Source organism: Typha angustifolia, chromosome 15 (genome assembly GCF_048772165.1).
Source record: "Typha angustifolia cultivar Huaian chromosome 15, ASM4877216v1, whole genome shotgun sequence".
Classification (NCBI taxonomy): domain Eukaryota; kingdom Viridiplantae; phylum Streptophyta; class Magnoliopsida; order Poales; family Typhaceae; genus Typha; species Typha angustifolia.
This window is the reverse complement of record NC_133253.1, coordinates 21,321,306-21,341,761: the sequence shown is the minus strand read 5'-3', so window position 1 is coordinate 21,341,761 and position 20,456 is coordinate 21,321,306. Positions and strand designations below refer to the sequence as shown.

The following is a 20,456-nucleotide window of genomic DNA, read 5'->3' as shown; positions in this document are numbered from 1 at the left end:
AAATATATAAAATTAGAGAAATTAATCTATATAAATAATATATAACGCATTATTAGTAATAATATTAATACTTACTATTTAAATAAGCAAACTAAAAACTGTAAATCATTTAAAAAAATATGCGGATAAACGGATATCCGATATCCGTATCCGAATCCGAAAAATTTATCCGACCCGTATCTGAATCCGTATCCGAATTTTTTTCAAAAATTCTATCCGTATCCGAATCCGAATCCGAGTCGGATAGAATTTTTTTATCCGAATCCGATCCGAGTCGGGTCGGATAGCGGGTCGGGTCGGAGTTAATCCGACCCGTTTTCAAATTTGGTGGCATGAGGTGTTGTTGGGAGAATGATGAGGGGGGAGAAGGTGGACGAGATCCTAAGGAGGAGGGAGGACTCGACAGTTGAGGGGGATTAGGAGTAATTAGTGTCGAGGTAGCACACTGCTAGGATTTTGGCTAGGAGGGGGAAGAGTTAGAGTATAGGAAGAAGGAAAACACAATATTCATTGTTAATCCCAATTAGGTTGCTTTTCACATATTAAGAGGCTAACCTAACAAGTAAAAATAACAAATGATAAACTTGAAAACGAAGCATTCTTGCCAACTGCGTTCTAGCGTGCAATTTGTGTTCTCTATATGTGCGAACGTATGCAGGCGTTCTAACATGCGCGTTCAACGCGATATCCACGCGTTCTTTGTATGTGTGAACGTATATAAATGTTTGAACATGGTGTTTGAATGCAACCTCCCTACGTTCTTTGTATGTGCGAACGTATATAAATGTTTGAACATGGTGTTTGAATGTGACCTCCCTTCGAACACAACAGTTAGGATTCTTAATTTTTTGAACAAAACTAAAAAAACAAAACAAGAAAAGGGTCCATATGTCATATATATGCACGAGATAACTCAGTATGGTCCGAATCACATCAAAGTGACTGTCCTTCAAAATTGTAGTGGTGCTCAATTGAAAAGAATTGTTCTCTCATAATCTTCTCTAAAAGCATAATTTTTAAAAAAACGATAGGTTTTATCTTTTATATTCTCACATGACATGGAGCTTGATTGAAAAGAATTGTTCTCTCATTATCTTCCCTAAAAGCTTAAGTTATTAAAAAAAAGGGTCATTTTTATCTTCTATATTCTTACACTCATTTCTCGCTTGAGATATTGTTTTTATTAGATCAAGAAGTGAACTTGACTTTAGATGGTTGGAGATTTTTGTAAAAAAATTCATTTTGAGGTAAAATACACTTCATTTTGAGGTAACATTGGAACACGATATTGCTTGTACTTTACTGCTTTGATCTGTTGGAATTATCAACTTGTGCTTTTGGCTCTATCATTGAGTATCCTATTGATATTGGTAGTTCCCCACGTACACTTGAGATAACTACCTTTATTCATGCTAGCATAAGGCCGCACCTTGACTCTTTTGGACTAGAATGCCTAGGACCATATTTGGTCTTGACCAAGTTGTGAACCTTAGAAAGGTACTCACCCCAATAGTCTGGCCATTGATCACTAAGGACAAATTGTATCTTTAATCACCTTGGTGGTAAACTTAAGTAAATTAAATATTAGGGCATTTAAGTCTTAGTACACATGAACATACAATCAATCATAATAAACATTCTTGTACACTTTCTTTAAGTTTTTCTGTGATGGAGGTAAACAATTGTGACTATGTTCTTATTAACCTAATTATCTGAATGTTTTGCTTTATGAGTACCTGAAAAGTTCATAATAGCATGACTAGAGTAAGACTAGCAACTATTTTAGAATGTTTTAACTATACTTATCATTGAAACATCCACCACCAAATACACGTGCCTCCTATGTGGGTGGACCCACGTGGTTTCCATGTGACCTGTTGGTCAAGTTTATATACAATAATAAGATAAAGACCACATATTTCTACAAATAATACAACAAAAAAAACCTAAAATACCACACGCTACAACAAGCCCCCAAAATACATATTCATAGACATTAAATATGGTAAATACCTGCGTATCGCAATGAAATAGATAAAAGAGACTATGAGCAACTTTATATACAATAATAAGATACAATAATAAGTTTATATACAATAATAAGATAAAGACCCCATATTTCTACAAATAATACAACAAAAAAACCTAAAATACCACACGCTGCAACAACCCCCCAAATACATATTCATAGACATTAAATATGGTAAATACCTGCATACTGCAATGAAATAGATAAAAGAGACTGAGCAACTTTTCATCAGCTCCTTCGCGAACTCGGGGTCAACCACTAATCTGAAAAATATTTCTACCAAGGGTGGTGGGCACAAAGCTCAGCAAATATACTCCTCTACAGTTTAAAATTAGTGTAAGGAAGGATGTCACCAAAATATGCATGTATAACATCATTATCATGATAATGCATTCATGCAACATGTCTATCATGTCCATATCTACAACTCACATATAATAATAAAGGAATACATGATATACATTGTTTAAACCGTCAAATCTTTGCTTTCATGCTCCCACAGAGCCATAGCTATAAATCATCATGATATGCTCATTGAGCTATCCACCATATCATAAATACATGCTCACCAATTATCTCATACATCGAGGAGGGATAGACATCTAGCGGTACTATCGTCCGTACATGCCTGGCGACGCTGCATATGACTGGTTATCTGTGGCCAAGAGACTAAGGACCCCAGTCGTAAGCCCATATCTCCCTCTCTACAATCATCACCGTCCGCAATAGGATAGTCAAGAGCACTCAGCTCAACAATAGACGCCATGACTCTACGTCATCGGGTACCGCTAGGTCTAAGATCCATACCTCCCAATCATAGTTTTATATCACCAGTGTCTAGTCTCTGACAGAGAGTGATCGCTTGAATGCCACTCAGGCTAACGATCTCAGACGTGGACCATTTATCTCATAGTCACCATACAATGAACTCTACCCTTAATCTCGGGTTGAGTTAGTGAAGGGTAAGGTAGTGTCATAATTTTGAATTCTTTCTATTATGGAGTTTGATAGTTACTGTTAAAACTTCGTGTATCTCAAACCTATTGGGGTATATCACCAGTCATAATTCCAAAATCAAGTTGTGACACAGCTTCTAAATTTTAAGTACATGCTTATTAATTTCCATGGGAAATTTTGCATTTGCTTCTTTATGCCATAATCAATAGTCTTCCAGTTACTTGGTTATCTTTCTTTGGGCAGCTTGTTGTGGCATGGAATGTACTAGGTAGATCTCCCTCCTTCCCTCTCTCCCCTAAATGACAATCATCTTCTTAAAGGAAAAGAGAAAGAAGTAAAGAGAAGCAACGAGTTAAAACGTTATTTGGGGGCGTCGCATATAAAGGTAGGAATTTAATACGAGTAGTTAAATGATACTTTAAGCATAGTATATTTAGGTTGATTTATGAATTGTACTTAGAGTTATTATAGTCATATTGTATTTATTTATTTGGATTTGTATAAATAGGGCTAAGGCCCCTCTTTTATTATATATATAATAATTTTGTACAATATACTATTTATATATGATAAATTAATAAATATTAAATCTTTATATTGTAAACGGGTTAGACAGATCATGTTATCGTGTTGTGTTAACACAATCCAATTACTAAAAAAATTTGACAGGTCGTGTTATCATGTCGTGTTAACACGGTTTGTCTATTAAACAGGTTAGACGAATTGTGTCGTGTTACCCGTTTAATAATCGGATCATGTTCATGTCTACTAAATGCAGCTCCTTTATTAATCAGGTCGTGGTCATGTTAGGATGAAGTTGACCCAACACAAACCCGCTTAGCCCAACTCGATCGCCACTCTTAAAATGGGGCAAAGGCTCCTCTTTCATTATATATGTCATATCTTTCAACAAATCCTCTCTTCTCCCTCTCTTTGTAGGGTTAAGGGTCATATTGTTTCATGGTAATACTCATAGTCATAGAGACCAAGTATATGTAGAGTTATTGTTGAAAATCAATAGAAATACAACTATGCAGAAATTCACATATTCTTTATGATTGTAGAAAACATAACTGTACAGAAATTCACATATTCTTCATGGTAGGAGAAAAGAATAAAACAATCTAAGTTACATTACTGATTCCTTTATGGTTAGAGAACTCAGATGTACTAACTAGTTATGTTACAAGTGTATATATGCATATGTTTATAATTATGACTTTTAGATATTGTTAAGATCATACAAAATGAATGTAGTAGTAAATAATCCAAGTTTTTTTTAATTAAAAGTGACATTGTTTCTTATAAAAGTAGCGCTTTGATCGCATATGTTAAATAAAACCTTGTTACACGCATGTTCCAAGAAAGTAATCGAGTTTGAGTTATTAATTTATGTTTACATGAGTAAAGTAAGGTTATTGGTTGCAGATAGCTACACATTAAGGTGATGTTTGAAATAAGTGTAGCCATTTTCTTACACTAGTTAAGTGTTCTATCAGACATTAGATTAAGGTAATGTGGTTTTTTTTTTATAGAAAATAAGGTGAAATGGGTTTTGGGGCATCCTACTTAAACCCATTATCCTATGTCCACTCTTTATCTATCCAATATTTTACATTTACTAACATTCAATTACTATTTTGCCTTTGGAGAGACATCACTTCAATTAATTATCATTTCAAAAATTCTCTCCCTCTCTCTTCTCTCATATCTTCTTTTATCCGCTATAAAAGGTATTTTTGGTCATTTGGCATAAAATATCTCATAAACCTATTACATTTTCATGTTACATCAAAGGTAATAATGAAATAGGTCTGTTTTCTAGATTTCAAGGTAGATTTAAGTCATCACAGAGATATGCATAGAGAAAATCTAGCCTAAGACTATTCTCAAATATTACCTACTTATTAGTTATTACTATTGTTTTGCTAGCTATCCATGATAGAAAATTGCCACTTACACAAAAATAATAATACATGAAGATAGCATTTCATGAGCTATTATATTTCATGTAATAGTGTATGGCACGAAGTATAATACTGCAAAAAGATAGTACAATGGTATAATAGCATGAAATACGTAACATATTACGAAACAATCAAATATGTTAGTGAATCCACTCACTTGAGGTCTTAGTGGAATAGCTCGAATCAATAATCGAAGTAAAATTCTTCACTTCACAATAAAATTTATATTATAATTTAACAATCAACATCAATTCTAGAATTAACGATAAATTCTTAGTTTTTGATTGGGCTAAAATAAAGCCCAATACTTGATTGGCTCGTAATCCACAATACTTTATAATTGGTTGGTCCCAAGGCCCAAACTGAAACCAAATTGGGTTGGGTTGGGTTGCTAATATCAGCCTAGATTAGGCCCTTCTAAGGCCCAATCACCACGCTCACCCAAACCCAACTTGGGTTTAGGCAAAACCACTTGCAAGTTGAGACATTTGATCCTAAACCATAATTGTTCTCTCTTGATGGATAAGGAGAAGTGGAGGATGCAAGCTAATGAGCTTCTATTGGGATTCTAGCCCTAAATTGACAATGCTAAATTGACAATGCTAATGCAAGTCTTGCAACCCCAATAACCCACACGAGATGGAGGGAAGTCAGCCAAGGCAATGATCGAATTCTCCAACAAAGCCACAAGAATATCGAAAAAAAGATGGAATAATATTTTTTTCACCCCCTAAACTATTGCCCTTTTTTTACAATGACCTCGTGAATTTCTTTTGGTACATAATGACTCCCTGGAATATTAGAAATACCTCATTTGACCCCTTCCGTTAGGGGGTTATTTATACCAAAGAAAGTCATGGGATTATTATGTACCAAAAAAATATTTAAGGAATCAATATAGAAAATGGTGATAGTTTAAGGGGTGAAAGGAGAATTACCCAAAAAGGATTCAATAGACTCCTCACAAGGAGGACAACTGATCCAAATGGGTGGATGTGATCGATGCCGCTGCTGATGACCAGACGCAAGAAAGGAACATATTGTTGGGAGGCTACATTGTGTAGCCTTCCCTAGATGCCTAGAGTGCCCAAGGAAGGTACCCACTAAGAAACTACCTAATTAAATTGAAATTAACTGTGATAGATGAAAGACCCATAGGTGGATATCGTGGTGCTCTTTAATCACTCCGTTGATGCTCAAACATTTGACTCCTAAGAAACTACATAATTAAGAAATTACCTAATTATACTGAAATTAATTATGATAGATGAAAGACCCACAGGTGGATATCGTTGTGCTCTCCAATCACTCCGTCGGTGCTTAGGCATTCGACTCCAATAGCTCATACTCTGGCGAGGGGAAAGGAAAAAGAAGAGGAGGAAGAGGACAATTGCGGCTGGGGAGAAAGAAAGTAGGCTAGGGTTTTTATAGAGGTGGGTTTAAGAGATCAGCGCAATTTCTCCCTGATGGATCCGCAGAAGAAATTGCACTCAAAACTTCTCTCGGAGGGAGAATAAAGCCCATCTTTTTTGGATATAACACTTTGTCTCCCCCCTTTCTAAGTATAATAATAACTTGAATTAATTATGCTAATGAAAAATCTATGAGAGAGATTAAGGAAACATAGGATTTTAATTCAGGAAGAGAGAAATTTTAGGAATTCTAAACCAATTAATCAATTGGAATTTCAATGGATAAACTAACCATGAAAGGAACTTACCCAAATCAGAATTTGAATAGCTTACTGATTAGGAAAGTTATTCTAATTAATTGGGATTTGAATAGCTAAATCAGTTGGGTAACTTCTAATAAATTGGGATTTAAAGGGATATAGTTAGGAAACGTACTTTAATCACATGGCTTTTGAAAAGTCTTGTAGTTCCTAAAATTCTGTGGTGGTGTCCTTGTCCCTTCTCTCTTCTTATCACACTTGACAATGGTTTCTTTTTCAATACAAGTGGCTTAACTGTACTCAAAATTTAGATGTCAAGGTATCTTCGTAATATATATATGCCAATAGCTATTTTGCTAGAAAGCCTTCCTTTCACTTAGATTTGTCCCATACTCAACAAAGACAATGCATGTAAGTTCCTTGTACCCTTCTATATTTATCTCATACAATGCTATGGTCATAGCACATAAATAATATCCCCAATGATCCTCTAGTACATCAAGAGTTTAAGAGTGTCTCCAGAATTAAGATTGTCACTGTAGTAAGCGCATCAAGGATAAGAAACTTCTTTGTTTTCCTGTACTGAGGGTTTCTTTCATAGTTCATCAGTTCTTTATATATTATTTTCTTGTTATTTGAAATAAACAAGCTTGCTTGCTTGCTTGCTTACTTATAGCATTAGAGTATTTTAATCACAAAACATTCATGGGGATTCAAGGAGAGGGACTATTTGCTTATTTCATTGCTTTTTGAAGTTTCTGCAGTAGAAGGAAACAAAATTGACTAATTAAGCATGTAGTACCCATTTTGGCAGAGCACCTTGTCGTAGTTTGCCGACTCTAATGTGGTAATTGTTATTATTTTGTTCTCATGTTGACTGTATTATTTCACCAGATTCATCAGCTGTCTTTTAGTCCTCACACGGATTCCAAAGGGATCATGGATTTAGTTGGATTTCTTTCCCCACAACATGTCATTCTTGTGCATGGGGAGAAACCTAAAATGGCTTCTCTGAAGGAAAAAATCCAATCTGAACTGGGAATTCAATGTTATTATCCAGCAAACAACGAGACAGTATTCATCCCGACAACCCAGAACGTGAAAGTAGATGCTACTAAGAAGTTTATTAAAAGTTGCTCTGGTGGTGACTCAAATATTGCACTAGATAATCCTTGTATGTCAACTTGTAGTTTGAGTGGCTATGAAATCTCAGAGTTGGTTAGAGATGAAAAGCTAGCTGAAGGCATCCTAATGATGGAGAAGACCAAGGCTGCAAGGATTGTCTGCGAGGATGAGCTTTTACAGATATTAAGTGTGGAGCAGCATACAATCCAGTTTGCTCATTGTTTCCCAGTCGATCTAAGCAACAGGAAACAACTATTGCATCACTCAGATGGCTGTTCGAGACAGTCTACTGAGGAGGCAAGTTCACATTGTGTTGTAGCAAAAGATGTTAATCCATCAACCAGTTATACCATACTTCAATTATTGCAGGAGAAACTGAGAAACCAAATTAAATGCAAATATATCTTGATGGCTTCTGATCATCTCAAGATAGACTCTGTCCAAATCCGAGTTTGTTTAGATGAAGATTGCCCGTATCGGCTGAAGCAAAATAGATCTTCAGGTGGAACAACAATATACTTTTGTTGTAGTTGGTCAATGTGCGATGAAAAGCTGGCCAAAAAGTGTCTGTCGGCTATTAAAGATATGGATTTGGCTGTCCAAGAGGCACCTAGAACTGAGTAGCTCTTATCTCCTATCAGATATCAGCTTGGTGGTCTGTATTTGTGATAACTGTCATGCTTGACAAGAATACTTGAAGTAGCTGAGAAAACCGTTGGGGATTCAGCTCTCCTGTCAGCACTCTGGTATGGGGCCCTAGTTCTCGGTTCAGTGGAAGTCATTTATGGGAATCATTGGCTGATATAGATTGTGGTTGCAACTTTGGAAAGTCACAGATTTATCTTCTTGGATATAGAAGAGGTTAAATTTAATGCTCGTGCAGTGCCAGCTAGTAGATACTAATTGTCAGTTACCTACCTTGATCTCATCTCTCCTGCTGTTCTATTTTAATGTTGGGGAAACGATCATGTTATAAGCTTCTTTATATCATGCTTCATCCTAATAGATTCTTGCCAGCGGCCTTTCAGTGGTTTCTGTTAATTTACTACTTGTGGGAGGTTGATACAAGTTTGTATAAATATTATATTTATGACATATCATATATGGACCCTATCTGACATTTCTCAAGGATGATTACATTTTGCATCGTATCGTTTTGATTAACATCCTATAACTGTGGTATGTGCATTCAGTCTCTTATTTAGACTTTATTATAAAAGAGTCGAACCAAGCAATTTTCGAGCCGAGCTAAGCCTTAAATTAGCTCCATGTTTCTTTTGTAATTTATAGAAATATAATTATAGCATGGTAGATAATGCACTTTAATATAAAGTAGGATGATATGGATCTAAATTCTGAATTTTCATAGAAATGAAGAATTAAGAATAGTCTTTATATATACCAAACTCTCAAACGACTCAAGCTTAGCTGAATTAAGCTTCAATCAATTTCGACATTGGTAGATCTGAAACCAATCGCCTCACAATTCAATTGCAAAATTGCAACCGACAATAAAATAGCTACAATTCTTTCACATAAGAAACACGAATGCAAAGCGGCCTAGATCTTATGTAGTAAAACCCCACCTTACCAACGGTAGGTCAAGCCCCCGGAACTAGACACCATCTCGTGAAGGCCATAGGCTGAAAGTTAGTTTAACAATATTCTGTAAACGCAGTTATCTTTTGCGCCTTCAATTTCCAAAATCTACCTTTCCTTCCCTATCTGTTGGTCAATCTCCGGTTGTTGGTATCCACCGGGCCAGCTCAGGTTAAGTTCAGGCTGACGCGACGACGTCTAATTGGGTGGCCTGTAAGCCCGACCAAGCTACTGAGGTAGTTTTTCGTAATATATCTCTAATGTAGGATGCTATTCGCAAAAGATCCAGACAGAGACATAGAAAAGGATGCCGGGTAACATTAAAAAATAAATAAATGAAAGGGCCTCTCATTGTCTCACACCTTCACTTCAATCCCTCCCTTCACCTACAAATATTTAATCGCGAAAAGGTACTAATGCGGGGAATTGAACTTCTCTTCAGCTAAAAAGCCAACGAAGCACCCTGGGAAATGGCGTCGGCGTCGGCGTCGACCGAGCCACTCCTCCGTCCGGTCCAACCGCCGCCTGAATCGGCGCGGCCGAGCCGGCTGGCTTCGATCATGGGCCGGGCCGCAGGCCGGCGCGGCCCATCGATGCTGGTGCGCGAGACGGCGGCGCTGCATCTAGAACAGCGGCGGGCCGAGTGGGCCTACTCGCGACTCGTGGTGGCGGTCGACATCGCGTGGAATCTCGCCTTCGTCGTCGTCTCCGCCGCCACGCTCGCGGCCACCACCAGCGAGAGGCCGAACACACCGGTTAGGATTTGGGTCGCGGGGTACGCTTTGCAGTGCGTGATTCATGTAGGTTTGGTTTGGGTTGAGTACCGGAAGAGGAGGACGAGGAGTGGGGGGAGAGGGGTTGGGGAGGGTGGAGAACAGAGGAGGGTGGTCGGGGAGGAGGAGGGAGGCAACAGTGAAGAGGATCGAGATGAGGCAGGAGAAGCGAGAGGGCAGCAAACCAGGTATGAAATTTGAAAAAGAAATTTAATTTGTTGGGGGGATTTTGACATGGAATTTAATTGACTTGGTGATTAGTTTGGATTTTTTTTTCTTTCTTTCTTTACTCTTTGGTTTGTTGGGAGTTAGGGATTCTAATTCTTTTCCTCTCTATGTTCTTTTTGCACCCGTGTAGGAAATTACATTCCCATAAATATCTTTCATCTACAACATGCACCAATTTGACAATAAGTTAGACGTTTTTAGAAAATTTCTGCTGAAGGCCACTGGAAAGCTAATTCTTACTTTAGCCTGATCATTCATGGATTGCTCAACTGTATCTCATGGATAAATATCCTTTAGCTTGCATCTATTTCTGTCTAAAGACACCGGAACAAGTTCTTGGATTATAAGATATAATAGAAATTGTTCTTCGGCAATAACATTAGTAAAATTTTCGAAACAAAACTAGGGCATATGCACTACGAGTGTAAATGAGAAAAGTGGAAAGAACTGTTGGCGTGATCGCTAAAAATGTACAATCCAATATTAGGCTGAGTTGTACCATCTGGATCAGTGCCAATATGATTATTATCGCATAGTGTACCAATAGATTCTGCAATATAAAACTAAATTCTTGAGATGTGCATATAAAGAAGCCTTCCTTGTTAGCTATGATCTTAGAAATGATAATTATCTTAAAATAAGTCACCCTTGGTCAATATTACTTTGTCTATAATTTATCTGAGGAAATTGTTGTTCTCATAATCTCAAAAGAGTAAGAAAATAATATGTTCTTAGCAGTAGAGGGTTCTGTATGTGGATTTTGTTTTGCTTTAACTTGTTCAATTTTTAATATTGGTGGTGACTGGTGGCAGTTTTGCGAAACGTTGTGAATCTTTTAATACGATGGCCTCCTTTCTCTGGTGGATAATTGGCTTTTATTGGGTGGTCTCTGGTGGTGAGGCACTGATGCAAAATGCGCCAAGACTTTACTGGTATGATGATTGGACATTTATACTATAAATTTAAGACATGAGAAGTTACCATTATGAATGAGGTATTCATTGTTTTGCTTAATCATTACCTAGTTTCAAATAGGCATTTAGGATTGTTCTCATCTTCCCTGTCCGTGGAATGTTTTCTGAGCCTTGACCCATAGTTAGTTGTTTATTTTCTCATTGTTGAGATGAATAATGCAGGCAGGTGTTGTCTAATTGTGTCCACAAGGAATTGGAGGGTTTCTGATAGGGGGAAACAATCGTCTGGTTTAGTTTCAAGTTGCTTTAGAAGAAAGAGAGGAGTTTATCTTCTGTTCTGCCTAGCTTTTGATGGATTTGCTCTAACAGAATCATTGATTACAGTGATGTAAGATAATGCTTTCTCAGTAGTATCCTGACAAATGGTGTGGTGACTGATGACCAATTGACCATTAAACTTTTAGTTATTAATTTTCTTTTCACTAATTGCCACCAAAAAGCTCATTTAATCTTACCCATTTGATATCCGATCCTATTGACTGGTGACAACTTGATTGCAACTATACAATAACTATAAAATCTGACTAAATATACTAAAATCTCACTAGCACCGTGTGCAACTGCTATGTCCAATAGTTTAGATGATGGATCTGAAGCTCCCAGTTGACCCAATTTTCCTAGAATGACCTTTGAAATCTACTATTGAAAAGTGTAAGTTTGTCAGTGAAAATTCTCACATCGATGGTGTAGTGTAGTTCCCTAGTTTCCAATTTGTTAATTTCAATTGTTATTGTCTGCCATGATTTTTCTTTTGTTGGCTACATATTTTGGAGTTTTAAAATATATCATAGTTTCTCTAACATTTTATAACTAAATTTCTTAATTCTCTTAATTCTTCTATGTAAAATTTAAAAGGTACTTATTTCTTTAGTTAAAGGTGACTAAGCTACTGCAAAGTCTCATACACTGCTTTTCCTCCAGATCCTATCGAGCTATCAGCTCATGTTGATCCACATGATTGTTAACCTTTGCAATGAAACTTATATGCATTTGTTTTAACAGCCAATATCCCTCTATATCTATGATAGGAAACCTAATTATCTGTCTTTATCATGATGATTTTGCACAGGTTGACAGTAATTTTTCTCGCATTTGATGTGCTCTTTGCCATCTTGTGTGTGGTTTTGGCTTGCGTAATTGGTATTGCACTTTGTTGCTGCTTCCCTTGTATAATTGCGATTCTCTATGCACTTGCAGGCCAGGTAAGAATAAGAAAATCCAATGGTAAACAAAATGGAATGTGCTTTCAAGATCTTTGCAACTGCTACTGATGTTCATTGCTTTTGTCATTAACCAATAGGATGGTGCATCAGATGCAGATGTTAGTATTCTTCCAAGATATAGGTATGTTGAGTCTTCTGATGATGGGCCAAAGATAACTGATGGAGGAATAATGATTCCAATTCTCAACAATAGTGGAACTTCAACAAATGAACGCGTTCTTCTACACGAGGATGCAGTAAGTTTTTTATTTGGTCTCTTTTCTTTTCTTTTCTTTTTGTTGGTTGTTATGACACTTCTCTGGAAATAACTATTTGCATATAGTCCCCTCACCAAATGAAATTGTTACATTTAAAAGTATTATAATGTGCTCAAATATATATTTTATTTAGTGTTTCGTTTCTCAGTTTATTCTCAAAATTAGTGAATTTCTACCCCACAAAATTTGCTGCATATTTTCAGCATCAAAGGTGACTCATCTATTTGATATGCCTTGTTTATAATCGTTCTAACTGTACATGTTGTTAGGTATGTCATATATTTCTGATTTTTTAACCTATTGAGACATCTATTTTATCATCAACTGTCACAGTGCTATGAAGGGGCACTTCATGTCTAGAAATTTATACCTTCTTCCATACTGAGCACAGAACTATTGGTCACACTTTTCTCCAACTGCTCTTCTTCTTTTCCTCCTTTTTCAGGAATGTTGTATATGTCTCACATCGTATGAGAATGGCATAGAGCTCCATGCTCTTCCCTGCAATCATCACTTCCATTCAGCGTGCATAGTCAAATGGCTCCGGATACATGCAACCTGCCCTCTTTGCAAGTATAACATCCTCAAAGGGCAGTGATGTTCCATGATCAAGTTACAGTCTACAGAAGTTCATTTCTCTTTTGTCAGTGAGCTGATGCAACCTCTTGCTCAAATATAGTTGTTTTACTTGCAGAATGCAGATGCTTGTCTGTGTTTCTGGTTTAACTGAAGTCTTGTACATGTATTAGCTTTCTTACAGCAAAAAAAAAAAGGGTGTTGGCTTGTGACAGCTTGTAATTTATTCCTCGGAAAGGTATATACATATGTAACAAGGATATCAAACTCTTTGCAGTTGAGATAATATCATTTGCAATACGTTACTCCTAATATTGCCATCACCTTTCAGATGAACTGATAAGTTTGGATTAACATATCATGCCTCTTAAGTGTAACTGGTTTCTGAATTCATGCTTATGAGCATTACAACAAGCTCTTCTATTGCCCTTTAGTCCTTCACTATGCAAGACAACTAGCAAACAATGCGGTAAAATTTAGATCTGTTATCCCTTTCAGATTATTTCACTTGTAACACCTTATGTAGCCAATTGGGGGTTGGATCTTGAACTGGCTCTTGGATCTTTGAACTGGCTCTTGGCCAGGGCCTGCCCTGACTAATGGTGGGCTTAGACTTGCGGGTTGATTGGTCAACTTAAACTTTTTTAAGATTTATTGGCAAATACTTATTTTATGCTATGTTATTTAGGGGGGTTCATTGCACTTCCGTACTATAAAACCTCGTTATATTTTCAACTTAATCATTTATGATCTAAATTAAAGTATTAATTTTTTTTTAATTCATATTTGATCAACTTAAAAGTCAAATTTCAAGATCGTCCTTAAAGCCAAAATTATAAAAAATTAAATAAATTTTCTAATACATATTGACTTTTAGGTGGCAAAAAAACAAGACAAAACATATATATTTTTAATATATTTATTATTTGAAATTCAATACATATCAGAAAATTTATTAAATCCTCTTTGACTTTGTCTCAATAAAATTTTTATATTAGTCAAATATAATAATAAAAAAAATTATTATACTATTTTCCATATATAACATAGTATTAAATAGGGTTTAAAATACATAAAGTTCCATATAATTGAGCCATACCCCCATGTTACATCTCCCAATTTTAGTATATACTATTTCTTGTGAACTATATATATAAATTAAGGGATGGTCATGCTCATCACTCTTATCAATATCTCAATTTTGCTTTATTTGGTCAGGATTAATGGTCAGTAAGCTTTTGAGATGTTTTTCTGGATATAATCCTCATAGTATTTTGACTTTCAGCTACAAATTCTAGAATTATTTAGCCTTTGCTTGAATTAAAAGGATGTAGATGATAAATATACGACATAAATATACATTCGTTTAACATATTTATCATATTCTTATCATTTAAAATTAATTAATATTTTTCACATATATTAGAAAGCTTATTCAATCAATGTTAAATTAATCAAATATAAAAAAAATTATTGCACGTTCGTCCAAATTAAAAAAATAAATATTTAAGTTAAAAATTAATTGATTTCTCATATTTTAGTCGATTGTTTGTCAACTATGAACATAAATTAAGGTACTTATTCTGACTTTTTTTTACAGAGTATCAGTTGATCACGGATGAAGTTATCCTACCGCGGATACTCTATCCGGTTCAGGAATAAGAAAGGATGGACATGCTTATCCCTCTAATCAACATCTCAATTTTGTTTTCTTTGGTCAGGATTAATGGTCGTTAAGCTTTTTGAGATGTTTTTGTGGACATAAATATAATCCTGATAGTATTTTGACTTCCTGCTGGAGTCCTACAAATATTTATCCAGCTAATAAAGGACAGTGGCTAACACTATAATTCACAAGCATGACTTGCAATCAACCAGTGACCAGACATTAAAGATACGAATTAAACTATTTTATTAAAAATAAGTTTTATTGGTTCATAAATTAAGGGGTATATAAGATGATTTATATATGTGACTAGATTTAGAATTTAAGTACCTTTTTATTTTTTTTATTTTTGTAAGAAAAAAATCTTAATAATGGAGTGCAGACTTTTATTAATTTATTAGAAATAGATAACTAATTTACTCTTATAATTTAAAAGTGACGGATACTTTTAATTCATACAATACTTCTGATTAATTTTATTTAGTATTATTTAATTTTAATCGTTGCATCGAGGCGATACTTTTTTAATAAAAACAAAATAAACCAATAGGATGAGAACAATATATACAGCTGTTACATTGTTCTATGTATCCTAATATTCGATTGTATGTATGTTCCCAAGGCATTCTAGGATAAATATATAAATAAATGAAGGAAGTTTGAGGACATAAATATGGGTAAATGTGAACCCCATAAGCTGTCCAAGATTGCTTGAGTTAAGACTTATAAACAAAAGAAGAAAGTAGTATATACGCCAACGAATTAGTAGATATTGATAATTATTAATCGGCTGTTATAACCTGTACACTACCTGACATTATAGTGTTAGATTCTAGCTTATATTATGAATGTTTATTCATGATATGTATATTATATGTAAATTATAAGCTTTAATGGCATAATAATCATATTCTTTATTCATGATATGAAGATATCGATACCATGAATCTAATATAATTTTTTACCATACTTGTGCTGAAAAGATTAGTTGAAGTGATTATTCTTTGGTAAAGTTATTATGAGACTTGTTTATTTTGGTGCTTAGTGAATTGAGGCTTTTGTAATTTAATTATATCTAGTTAATTGTTTTATTATTGTTAGATTAGATATTATGACTATTTGAATCATATTATTGTGCCGGGGGCCCAATAAAATTAAATTGGAAAAAAGACCACACCGGAAATTCGAATGTGGAATATTTTGAAATTTCCAAACGGAAAAGATAACATATTTAAACTTCTTTAAATACTCTCTAAAATATGTGCATAGATACGGTGGCGACGGGGAATCCAATAGAATATTATAAAGGATTTCGTGCGAGGGGAATCTTCCCACGTCAGCGATAAATTGTTCAGTTCCGAGGGTGGGGCCCACCGAGAGGCCAATAAGCTACGAGTGAAAACCGAGGCTGGCATGTGAATGAGTGATCTGCACAAGAGATTTCAGCTGGTTTAGCTCTCCAAAAGCTTCAGAAATTGATGATAGAGAGCCGAATTATTCCAATCCGACATCCCTCCTCCCTTTTCGGTTTCAGAATTCGTTGAACTAAATCAGATTCCGCCGCATTAATTGAACAAAAAACTTTGAACATATTAGGTGAGTACAGAGCTCGGTTTTTCAATTGTCAAATTAAATTTGGTTACTAATAAGTCCACTCACCTACCCATACTAAGATTATTTCCGTCATTATATATTGTTTATAAATTATAATCACCCAGAGTGAATAGCAGAATAGGGTGATGGGTCCATTGACAACAAGTACATACGAACTGCCTCAGCCGGTTTGAGGTTTGGTAAAACCGGCGACCCAGAAGTCCACCCGGTAGAAAGAGAAAGGAAACGAACAATAAAATGGTTGGAAATCGAGAATTATTGCACAAATTTATCCACCCCATCTCATTCCTAATTATAATTATGACATAAGATAACAAAAAGTAATATATTTTTATACCATTCCAACAAAAAAGTCCGGAGTCTGAGAAAATCTCGCTTATATTAACGCCTGGTATCCTCTCCTCTTTGCTCATATCTAGCAGATAGATCTGGGCGTTCTCTTGCTTCTCTTCTCTCGTCCGCAGCCATGTCGACGCTCACGGATCTCATCAACCTTAACCTTTCTGAGACCACGGACAAGATCATAGCCGAGTACATATGGTGGGTTTCTTCTTCGATCGATCCGTTTCTTCTCTTGTACTTTTTGGTTGCTCTTTGTTGGAGTTATACCGTGGGGAGTGTTCAATGGTTCATGGATTTCGTAAAGGAGGTTCCTTTCTGGTTTATGAGATCATTTTATGACATGGGTTTGATTTCGTTTTGCTCTCCCATCTTATGTCACTGTGGTTGGAACTGCAGTGGAGATCTTTGGTCTATATCTGTTTCCAGTTCTAAATATGCAACTCTTCCCTGTGATTCGCTATTGGCTTGGATCCTTTCCTCAACATTAGTAGTTATCTTTGTTACTTCGCATCTCTGTGTCACTCATCTTACTCTTTATAGTATATATCCTTTTTCTTCTTTCCGGAGAATTTTTCTTTCTTTTTGACTATGTACTACTGTCAAATTCATTCTTCTTCTTCTTCCTTTTCAGGCCTTTTTTTTTCTGTTCTTTTGAAGATATTGAACTTTGTTCTGTGGGAATTTTCCTAAGATCCGGATCTTGTGGAAAAGCTTTTTCTTTTCTTTTCTTTTTCCCAACTCATGGTTGTTTGTTCTGATAATCTTTTGTACTTTGTGCCTGTTATTGTGTTTGTCAGGATTGGAGGATCTGGTATGGATCTTCGAAGCAAAGCGAGGGTAAGATTTAGAAATACTCGTTATCATTCTAATATGCTTATTTTAATTCGTAAACTACTCTCGGAATTTGATCCTTTTTCTTCCCCTGATCAATACTCATAATTCTTGAACAGACTCTTCCTGGCCCTGTCACTGATCCAAGCAAGCTTCCGAAGTGGAACTACGATGGTTCGAGCACAGGCCAGGCTCCTGGCGAGGACAGTGAAGTGATCTTGTAGTAAGTGTGGATTCCCTAACTCCGTTCAAATTTTTGGTATTCATATCCTTGAGTTGTCTACTTATTTTCTTTTATGTGGATTTAGTCCCCAAGCCATTTTCAAGGATCCTTTCAGGAGAGGGAACAATATTCTTGTGAGTCTTTCTTTCTTTCAATTCCTATTAATTGATTCATGTTGGTTGTTTCTTTTTCAAAGATTGGTTTAATTAAGACGTATACTATTCACATGAATATAGGTCATGTGCGACTGCTATACCCCTGCTGGAGAGCCGATTCCGACCAACAAAAGATATGATGCTGCTAAGATATTTAATCATCCGGATGTTGCTGCTGAGATACCATGGTATAAAATTATTCTAAGATGTAAAATATATTATGGTTACTGATAAGAAAAAAAATTGCTCTTAATTCCTTTAGCCTTATGTTGATAGTTGTTCTCTTTGCAAACAAATAACAGGTATGGAATAGAGCAGGAGTACACTCTCTTGCAGAAAGATGTCAAATGGCCTCTTGGATGGCCTGTTGGTGGTTTCCCTGGTCCTCAGGTAGTTACATTTGATTATTTCTACTGGCTTAATCTAGTAGACTTTCATGTGTATTTCTGTGTTCATTTTGCTGCCATTCAAACAATTTCAGATTTGTATCCATGAAGCCTTATCTTTGCAATAACTTTAACCCTTATAATCAAGTATTAACTAACCAGAGTTTGTGTACTAGGGCCCCTATTATTGCGCTGCAGGCGCAGACAAAGCCTTCGGTCGTGACGTTGTTGATTCCCACTACAAAGCATGTCTGTATGCAGGCATCAACATAAGTGGTATAAATGGAGAAGTCATGCCAGGCCAGGTAATATTGATTTTTTAATTTGTTCATTGCATTTCTTTCTTGAATTATCTCTTTAAGCAATTTAATTCTGTGATCGACAGTGGGAATTCCAAGTTGGTCCTGCTGTTGGTATCTCTGCGGGTGATGAGCTGTGGGTTGCTCGCTACATTCTTGAGGTAATCTAGGACACTATTTGGAATTATTGCCTATGTATTTTAGTTACTTGCATATGCATAATTACTGTGCTGTGCTAATTATACTCCTACTTACTGCTTTGAACAGAGGATCACCGAGATTGCAGGTGTAGTTCTTTCATTTGACCCGAAACCAATCCAGGTAATTATTTTCCCTTGGCAAATCCAGATATTGTATATGCTCCTTTGTTTCCTAAATATGTTATATCTGATATATTTTCTGTTCTCTGATTTGTTAAGGGTGACTGGAATGGTGCTGGTGCTCACACTAATTACAGGTAAAGAATTTTTTCGATTAAATCTTTCCCTCTTTTCGCTCACCTAGGCTAGAAGGCAAGAGAATTCTATTATACATCTTGTCAACATTCCTTCATTTCATCTTATTCATTCGTATGTTTCTTTCAGCACCAAGTCCATGAGAAATGATGGAGGCTACGAAGTCATAAAGAAGGCCATTGAAAAGCTTGGATTGAGGCATAAGGAGCACATTGCAGCTTATGGTGAGGGGAATGAGCGCCGCCTCACTGGCCGTCATGAGACTGCTGATATGAACACCTTCCTATGGGTATGTGCCACATATAGTTGCAAATATACTGGATAATATAAATTTTTACTACTGGAAGAATGCATTAGCTAAAACATCTTGCTTCATTTGACAGGGAGTTGCTAACCGTGGAGCATCAATTCGAGTTGGCCGTGAGACAGAGCAGAATGGCAAAGGTTTATATGCTCTTTTTAAGCAACTTTATGCACATATCTTACCTAAGATCACATTGCTCATGTGGATACATTTTGCAATTCAGGTTACTTTGAAGATAGGAGGCCAGCTTCCAACATGGATCCTTATGTTGTGACATCCTTGATTGCTGATACTACCATACTCTGGAAACCATGAGATTTGAGGCCACTCCAGTTGTTATATGGGAAACTTCTTGCTATCTTCTGCAGCATTGTTAGTAGTGGGGGCCTTGCATTGTGTTGGGTACTTTGTCATTGTAGTTGGCTTTCTGGCTTTGTAGTTAGAGGGGGTCCATGTTCTATTTGCATCCAAGTGTGCAGGCAAGTGGGTTTATTATCTAAAACTCATTGTTTCCCCTTGCCTTGGTTTATTGCATTCCAATAATAATACCATGAAACACAGACTGATATTATGAAGTATTCTGTTTTAATGAAGGGCCTACTTGTGATGTATCTGATTATAAACTAAGCTGTGCATGACCATGCTTTTAGTTCATTTGGTGATCATACTTCAAGTGCTTGGTAGATCTCTACAACAGCCAGCTTGTTAGGATTGCAAAACTACTCCAATCAAAAGTTTCTAACACAAATTTGATTGAGATTACAATTGGTTTGGTATGAATTCGTCAAAACCAGCTTAATA

At 36.0% G+C, this 20,456-nt stretch overlaps 3 protein-coding genes across 5 annotated transcripts in view; all 3 read left to right on the top strand.

Annotated features, from left to right (window-relative positions):
- Positions 1–8,914, top strand: part of LOC140777556 (cleavage and polyadenylation specificity factor subunit 3-II) — a 35,938-nt gene extending 27,024 nt beyond the window's left edge. For all 3 annotated transcript variants that reach the window (XM_073121746.1, XM_073121745.1, XM_073121747.1), the window contains one exon: positions 7,520–8,914. In XM_073121746.1, coding sequence (XP_072977847.1) covers positions 7,520–8,374 — 855 coding nt within the window. In that variant the 3' untranslated portion in view covers positions 8,375–8,914. The remainder of the gene's footprint in view (positions 1–7,519) is intronic.
- A 798-nt stretch (positions 8,915–9,712) lies between these two features.
- LOC140779632 (E3 ubiquitin protein ligase RIE1-like) lies at positions 9,713–13,692 on the top strand. The gene is made up of 5 exons (XM_073124800.1): positions 9,713–10,310; positions 11,163–11,282; positions 12,394–12,526; positions 12,625–12,783; positions 13,250–13,692. Exons 1-5 carry the CDS (start codon positions 9,820–9,822, stop codon positions 13,400–13,402), a joined length of 1,056 nt encoding a protein of 351 aa, XP_072980901.1. The 5' UTR covers positions 9,713–9,819; the 3' UTR covers positions 13,403–13,692.
- Positions 13,693–17,032: 3,340 nt separating this feature from the next.
- On the top strand, positions 17,033–20,248 carry LOC140779197 (glutamine synthetase nodule isozyme). The gene is made up of 13 exons (XM_073124186.1): positions 17,033–17,200; positions 17,800–17,839; positions 17,953–18,056; positions 18,142–18,190; positions 18,293–18,399; positions 18,514–18,601; positions 18,774–18,902; positions 18,983–19,057; positions 19,164–19,217; positions 19,316–19,353; positions 19,481–19,640; positions 19,735–19,795; positions 19,879–20,248. Exons 1-13 carry the CDS (start codon positions 17,127–17,129, stop codon positions 19,968–19,970), a joined length of 1,071 nt encoding a protein of 356 aa, XP_072980287.1. The 5' UTR covers positions 17,033–17,126; the 3' UTR covers positions 19,971–20,248.
- Positions 20,249–20,456: the final 208 nt, after the last annotated feature.